This window comes from Branchiostoma floridae, chromosome 1 (assembly GCF_000003815.2).
Source record: "Branchiostoma floridae strain S238N-H82 chromosome 1, Bfl_VNyyK, whole genome shotgun sequence".
In the NCBI taxonomy this organism is placed as follows: domain Eukaryota; kingdom Metazoa; phylum Chordata; class Leptocardii; order Amphioxiformes; family Branchiostomatidae; genus Branchiostoma; species Branchiostoma floridae.
Genome location: NC_049979.1, coordinates 9481287 through 9489649, shown reverse-complemented (window position 1 = coordinate 9489649; position 8363 = coordinate 9481287). Strand labels below are relative to the sequence as shown.

Here is an 8363-nt window from a genome sequence, read left to right as displayed (position 1 = left end):
GGTCTTCAGGAGGCGAGGTGGTAATCCGTCTGGTCCTGTGGCCTTGCTGGGGTTAAGACAGGAGAGCTGTTTGGCTACCCCCTCCACTGTGATGTTAAGGGAGGGGATAGTTGGAGCTTTGGGTTCGCCAAGGGTAGGAACGGTGGTCTTATCCTCCCTGGTAAACACTGACTCAAACTGGGCCCCCAGTGCATCAGCCTTTTCTTTGGGGTCAGATGTTAGCACCCCCTGATGTCTTAGGGCGGACGCACCAGTAGAGTCTTGTCTGATGGATTTGACATAGCTCCAAAAGGCCTTGGGATTATCCTCGATGTTAGACTCCAGGTAATTGGAGACATAATCCCTATGGGCCTTCCTAACTCTCTGCTTAACGCCCTTCCTACACCTCTTGAACTTTGCCCAGGCTTCATTGGAGTTGGATCTCCTAGCCTTGGAAAAAAGTTCAGACCGCTTACGCATAGCTTTGCGAATCTGGGGAGTTATCCAAGGTTTGTTGGATTGTGGCCTCACTTTTTTCCTGGGGACATGCTTATTGGCAGCACCACTAACGGCTGCCTTAAACAGCTCCCAGTTTTCTGAGGCAGTGTTGTGCTGAGCCTGGTCTGCAAACTCTCGACTGTATGTTGCCATATCCTGCTGGAGTGCATCGATGTTAGCTTTCCTCCACAGGTATATGAGCAATAACAATAAATCATGTGCTCCTCAAAATGTCCAGTTTGCGGCCGTTTCTTTACAATTCCTCAATAGCCCTACCATCGGTTTTCAACATTTCGCGATACTCAAAACAGTGTTCCATTTTGTTAGAGTAGGGTTCTGTTTGGTGGAGTATCCGACGTCCATTGACGTTTTAAAAATCCTACCCAAGTCATGTATAAAACAACACTAACTGCCTCTGTTTTAGACCTAGTTTGACTGTAGAAGACTGGTAAAAATTACCAAGTGAACTCTCCTCTGCTTCGCTTTTGTTCTTTTCAGGCTTTGATCTGTAAGCCCACAAACAATCGAACGCCTGCCAGTGTAATCTGTTCATTTTCGAATCGGTCCAGCATCCGCTACACAGATTTTTTTCAGGTCCGGTTTTTCTGGACCGGTCTAACATGAAAATCGGTTTTGTACCGGTACACCGTACCGGTACCCGCCCTACATACATAGGCAGCCTGTCAGGGAGATCTGTAGAAATCCAAAGTAAACAAGTCGCATCTTTGTACCCGGTGGTCCAAAAAGATACTCTGGACTATGACCACGGCACATGCATCTTTACAATTCTTGCATGTCAATGGACTGAACATGACCACCGGCATTGTTAACCCTGCAGGATTTTATCATCAGCGGGAATAAAGTTGCAGCAGAATGCAAACGGAAGAAAATGCACAAGGGATAAGCAACATGAATGACTACGGACCACACACCAGAGCCAAAGTAGACTTGACCAAGTGCAGTAGTGGTAATGTTTTTTACTTCGTACAGATCAATTCCCCAAAGCCCAAGATTGAGGATGAAAAGGCAGGAGAAGACAAATGTGCGCCACTTTGTCCCAACCCACCGCTGATGAAGTGCACCTATGATCAACAGCAGTTGTGCAATGCAGTGAATTGTGCCAAGGGCACAGTCAGCCATGTACCAGCTGGAGATGTACCCACAAGTATAGTATTTGGATAGCCCCACAGATGCCGCCATGCCAAAGCCATTGATGAGGAAAACACCTGCAACAGAAGATAGCAGTAAAGCTGTGTCTATCCAAATGTGACTATTGTGTTGTGGATCAGTGTCGCGGCCACTTAACATGGGTGTTTCCATCCCTTGGATGATCTGTTTTACTGGGGACCAGAGTACAATCAAACAACCAAAGAGCATCATCACGTAAACTATTATACTGCAACCATAGTACACTCCAAAAGCGGTATCCAATTCTGATTTCACGGCCTCAACTACTGTATCGTTGCATATATCTGTTTTGATGCCCAAGTCCATGAGTTTAGTAGAATGATAAGCTATAGCAGCTGTCAGTACCAGAACTACGACGAGGCCCAGGATCAAACCACTTACCATAGGAATGCGCAGGGAAGTGGTCTGCTGTGGCAGGCGATCTATTTGTACACTGCACCCACCTTCTTGCGGTCTTTTTCCTATACGGTTCCACAAATTCAGAAAAAGTCCAGCAGAGATGAGTGAGTATTCTAGAACGAAGGGGTGTAAAAACGGGCGTATTTCCGGTAGCAAGCCCTGTAGGCGCGAGGAAGCTGGACAGGTGATATTACTGGGTCTGGTATTCATACCATATGTCATTCCGGAAGTTGGACTCTTGGGGGGTGATATGATGAGCGACCCTTCATCACCTGACTCTTCCATTAGAAAATGAAACCACAGGCTTACATCAGTTCCCATCAACCACATCAGAGCAAAGTGGGACAACCCCCTACAAAACTTCAGCTGTGCGCCGTGCTGGATGTACTTGAAAAAGAAGAGCGGTTGAATGAAGATAAATAAGAAATGGCAGGTTTGATAAAGTACCCATTCCGCTTGATTATGACCCCAAACTTTATCGCGATAGCACCTAGCATTGCTAAGATAAGCGACGAAGTTGATGAGAGGAAGGAATGCAGCCCCGACGGCAAAGATGAGTGTGGCGCCCAGAAGATGCAGCATTGCCTTGTCCAGTTGTCCGGAGCAGCCATGGTGGTTTGTAGTTTGTACGATGAGGAAGTTTGGGCAGAGCAAGGTGACGATTATCCACAGCAAACCAGCTATCATAGCTGCGAAAAAAGGACGGGGCCATTATTATCACTATCAGTATCACTCATGCACAGCAACAGTAATTATTGCAAGAAATAAAACCCACTAATATAGACAAAGTAATCATGTCACTACCCTCATATTTGGTTGACAAATAGACTTCTGTGTAAACAATGCTCAATGAACTAGTAATATCCCCCGGCCTTTAGACTGCAATTGTCCCTTGAACCTACTGGGAAAGAAAGGGGGTAGTGAAAAGGTAATTCTCCTGCAGTACCCAAAAAAAAACCTAAGTTCCCCATGATTACTTCTTTACTGAATTATAGGTCAAGACCTAATCACATACAACAAAAATCATTGAAATCCATCCACATTTTTTGTAACCACAAACACAATCACACATGCCATCGAAAACATTTTTACGGGAACCTCATGATACCTATGTAGAGAAACCTTTCCAGCTTCTCAGGTCCGATTGGTTCCATATGCAGAGGCGTCGGTGTGCTGTTGGAAGTACCAGTGAATTCCACAGGGTTGTCAATTGGATCCACAGCGCTGTTACCAACACTGAGAACTATCCCAGCAGTCACCACACAGAACAGACAGATGATGCTGACAAATCGGGAAAGGTAGTTTTGCATGGGGTGTTCTCCCTGAAAAAAAACACGCGGAAATTTGTGAGGAAATACTCATTTTTGATATGATTGCCTCTTGCATTGCAAATTCTTGCATTGTCAATTCTATAGAAACCGGACTTTTCGAGCAAAGGCCCTATATTATTTACCTCCAAAATATTTTCTGAAGTACGCATTTTACAAGAAAAGAAAGACCGGCAATGGCAATGGCAAAAAAAAGCTTTAAAAGGTGTCGTAGTTTCCACGCTGTCAAAAGCAAGGATGACTCAATGTCCTTGCTAAAGGTTGTCATAGAGGACTGAAGAGGATATACTGTACACACGTGCTCTTCACTAAAAGTATTACGATGCTCCACTCGGGCAGGATTTTGTTGGACAGCATCTTTTGGTTCGGTTTCAGCGTCACCCAATAGCCGGTCATGTTCACTGTTGCTCGGCATGCTGTAAAGAGGAAGTGTTCGCAGGAATTCAGTTTCGCGTGTAACAGGGAGAAAATTGAGTGTTCGTGATGGTGGAAACTGCTATGTGGGGTACTGAAAAGGGTGAAATGTTCGCGGTGGTTTTAAGCTCAAAGCGAAAAACACGAACATAAAATTACCGCGAACATTTCACCTTTACAGTAGTTCACAAAAGCTGAAATATCAGTGGCTGCTTTGGAAGAGACCATGCTTACTACCTTCGCCAAGAAGGTTACATTTATCTCCATGAAAAATGTAGATATAGTGTTGGGTGTGTCTGTCTGTGTGTCTGTGTCTGTTGCTGTGTTTTTTTGTGGTATATTTGTGGTCAACATAACTCAAAAACCTCTGGATTGATTGTCACGATATTCGGTATGTGGGTAGGTGTTGGAAAGACGAAGGTCAAGGTCAATTTTGGGCCTCCTGGTATGTGACCTTGGTACTGCAGCAGAAATTCTGTTTTTTGTATCTTTTGACCTAGATGTGGTATGGTCTTGATTTTTTGGTGGCAGATAGCTGATGATGTAAGGAATATGTCGTGTATGTTTGGGTCCCCTAGCAGGTTGCTCTGGAACTGCAGGGGCATTTTTCTCAAAACCTTCTTAGGAGGATAACTGGACAAGGGAACGACAAATTTAGATGGTATTTGGTATGTACGTAGCTTAGACAGAGATGCACATAAGTGCAAATTATGCAAACTGGCACTTAATTTGCATAATTAATGAAGGAAATCTATATTTGTAGTTTTTGCCATTGTAAGACTCAAATATCTGTCATGTGTAGTTTGTGGCTGGTGGGACATTAACAGATATCAATCATTTTAATGGTAAAAAAATGCACAATCAACATTGTGACCAGTGTAAGTTATCTAAATGTATACATAACCAAGCATAGATTATGTAAATGTGGAAATCATTTACATAATCAGACTATTTCATGGAGATATGAGGTCTCCGAACTCTTGTTTGGGTAGCGCTTGTATCTATCTATCTATGTTTGTAGAAGACCAGAATAACTCGAGAACGCCTGGATGGATTGTATTGATATTCGGTATGTGGGTGGGTAGGTCTTGATGAGACCTGGAAACGATTAGATTTTGGGCCCCCTGGCAGCATGTTAAGGTACTGCAGCGGAACTTCCGGGTTTGATATTTCGAGTTCTGAACATGCCTCGGCTATAATTTTGAGTAGCAGACGGCTCTTGATGCCGAGAGTACGTGGTGTAGGTTTGGACTTCCTAGCGACTTTTTTGGGAACTGCAGGGCAGGTTTAGTGTCAGACTTTGAAAGGGAATAACTCAAGAAGGGGTTGACGGATTGTCATGATTTTTGTTATGTAGATAGCTTAAGAGATGCTTCATGTACATGTAATTACATATTAATTGTGCAAATTGTAATCTAATTTGCATAAATAATTAAAACATCGTCTAAATACGCTCAGTTCCATTATGGGAAGATTACAACATGTGACGTTTGTAACCGAGAAAGAGAAAAATATTGATATATATATATCCATTATGAAAAAATAAAGACGTAAAAAATTTCCATAACTAATGAGAAAAAGCTATAATGTCATTGTGGTAAATGCTACAAGAACTTCTTCTTCAGGTAAACATCATTGAACATTACTTATGCAAATGAGGTCCTAATTTGCATAAATTGTCAGAAAATGCAATAAAAGCCATCTTTCTTAACAATAACAAGATTGCCTACGACTGTTGTTTGGTGGAGGAGATGATCACGATATATAACTTATGCGAATAAGAACCTTATTTGCATAATTAATGACAAACACAATTAACAAAGCAGTTGTAAAAGATAGATTCATTTGGCAAAGGTTTGGGGTCGTGGAACTCTAGTATGTTGAAAATGCATTCCACTTTATGAATGTCGCACATTTGTCCAAAGTTGTCGCACAATCTAGCCGTCGCCACTACAATGCACTACAACCTTCACTTTCCTTAAAACCCGACATGTTTTTAAGATCATTTATGGGCTTTGGCACTCTTCGTATCGCCACTACATGAATAAATCTCTAGCTGTACTTTCGTATCATGTAACTTTTACTTTCGTTTTCAGTAGTGAATCGACAGGGTTATTCAATAAGATTATATTAGTACTATTGGACATGTAACTTCTTACTAGTTAGCTAGGTGATGTTATCAAAGCTTCGCATGCATATATGGCAATAATTGCTTGTGATGCAATAAGTCAATATCTTATCTATAAGTCGAAATATTTTCACGATAGATTTACTTCCGCCTTGGTCGAAACCTAACTAAAACGACAGCTTCAATGGATTCAAGGACTTGAATTACAACTTGTTGCGCTAAGAACGTAACTAACGATTCACAGAACCAAACTTCACTAACAAACTAAGGATACTTAACTCTTTCTAAAGTTCAACTTATCTTGCAAAAGCATGATCGTTCTCAGAAGTTCCGCCCTGAATCTATGCATACATCACACATGTCGTGGTGGCGCGATCTGTTGTCTGTGTCTAGTATGGGACACTACATGAGTACAAAGCTAATAACTTCATAATAACCATGATGATTTTCCCCACCTTTTTGCGTGCAGTCGAATGGAGAAAGGGTAAAAGACTACTAGTATGATGTGCTGGCCGGTGTCTTATTGTTGTCTTCGTCTAAGCCTAAAGTACGCCATGGCCAGGTGACGTCAAGCATGAATCATGTGACTGTTACTCACCTGGCTATTGCCCCGTATCGGTTTGGATACTTATGCCGTACTACGTTACAACTACAATAGATATCTGATTTTCAAGACGGATCCATGGTAAAATTACACATGGAACATGGGGAAATGGTCATTTTGGTGGAGATAACCCTCAAAACTAAAGCTTCAAAATCGGCCGAAACAATGGGGTACTATTTGACAGGTGGCAAGATCGTAAATGAAATGACTTTCAAATTTCTCAGAATATTGACATAGGCCCTATTCACATATAGAGACCATTTTACATTTCTTGGCCCAAAGGACCAAGATATGCGCAAAATGGTATTCGGATAACTCCTGCAGCCGGAAAGCCGGTGCCCAGACCCGGCACCGCATAGTCTTTTTAGCGAATGCCCACAAACGCCCACTCTAGAGAAGTCCGCGCTGCACGAATCTCATTTTTTTTGCTTGGAATATGTCCACGTTGTGCTCCCATGTATTAATCCTGAGTTTCAAGTCCATCCATCGACCCGAAGTGACATAAATCAAAGCTTTCGATTCTCGATGGTCTTTTTAGCGAACGCCCAGCAAAATGTCTTTTTTAGCGAATGCCCACTATATCCACAAAAATATCGGCCGTCGCGCAACGACACCTAAACCTACCGCCACAAACATGTTCAAGATGTTGTCCCATTGATGTGTACGGAGTTTCCGTGCTTTACAAGCATTTTAAGTCCCTGTTTTTGGTCAAAATGTACACGCCGATACTGCCTGTACATTAACAATGGCAATTCAAAATGGCGGGCACTAGTCATGTGACCTCCTTGCGGGACTGTTCTATAAGTATCGCGGGAGGGACTGTTGTAGCATAGCTTATCATACAACCATTTTAGAGTGAATTCTTAACAAGATTTTCAATTCATAGTGCTATCATCTGAATGATATTTACATTGTGGTCCTTTTTTCTGTGCTATAATTACCCAGGTTTGAGGAACTTAGTGCAAATATGGATATTGATTCTCCTCAGTGCCCAATTAATGTACAAAAGGCTCAGACACATTAGTGTTATAAACCTGACTAGGGGCAGGTAACCAATACTAGAAAAACATAGCTATTCATTATAAACAATACTATTTACTTTATGATAATAACTCTTCACCAAACTGGACTTTTCTTATCTTTATTTATCACAGAAACATTGTTACGATGAGGATTTGATTAGATGAGTATCTGTTACAGTGTGTACAAACTTATTTCAAATACAAAAATGTATTTCATATCACTTCCTAAATATTTTTAAAGTATTGGAAGGAGTTGACACATAAACAATATTAATTGCATTATTTGTGTGCAGAAAAATGTGACCACATGCTATTAATAGCCTATTTAATATAGTAATAAATGTTGGAACATGGCATGAGCGGGCTCCTCTTCTGAGTACAGAAAGGAAATGTTTTATAAAATTTAGTTATGACGTAGAAAATTTCAATTGTAAAAGCCTTTATTAACATTGACAAACAAATTGTTTTTCTCTCCTTAATAAATGACGACAATACAGGTAAGTAAGGTGTGTTTCCTTTTATAACAGGCCAGGTAAGACGCCGTACAGGTAAATAAGGTGTATTTCCTTTGATAACAGGCCAGGTAAAACACCATACAGGTAAAGTAAGGTGTGTTTCCTTTTATAACAGACCAGGTAAGGCACCGTACAGGTGAGTAACGTGTATTTCCTTTTATTACAGACCAGGTAAGACACCGCACAGGTGAGTAACGTGTGTTTCCTTTGCCTATAGACCAAATAGTGTATTATACGGGGTGATTAAGGCGTCTTTCCTTTGCCTAAATACCAAATAGGGCCATTAAA

General features: G+C 41.5%; 1 protein-coding gene across 1 annotated transcript; it reads right to left on the bottom strand.

The window, feature by feature from the left end:
- Positions 1-880: 880 nt before the first annotated feature.
- LOC118409239 (proton channel OtopLc-like) lies at positions 881-6487 on the bottom strand. Its single transcript, XM_035810108.1, has 4 exons — positions 6390-6487; positions 3691-3808; positions 3173-3386; positions 881-2753 (listed from the first exon to the last, which is right to left on the bottom strand). The coding sequence occupies exons 2-4, from the start codon at positions 3805-3807 to the stop codon at positions 1258-1260; spliced, it is 1827 nt and encodes a 608-aa protein (XP_035666001.1). The 5' UTR covers position 3808; positions 6390-6487; the 3' UTR covers positions 881-1257.
- Between the last annotated feature and the right edge of the window lie 1876 nt (positions 6488-8363).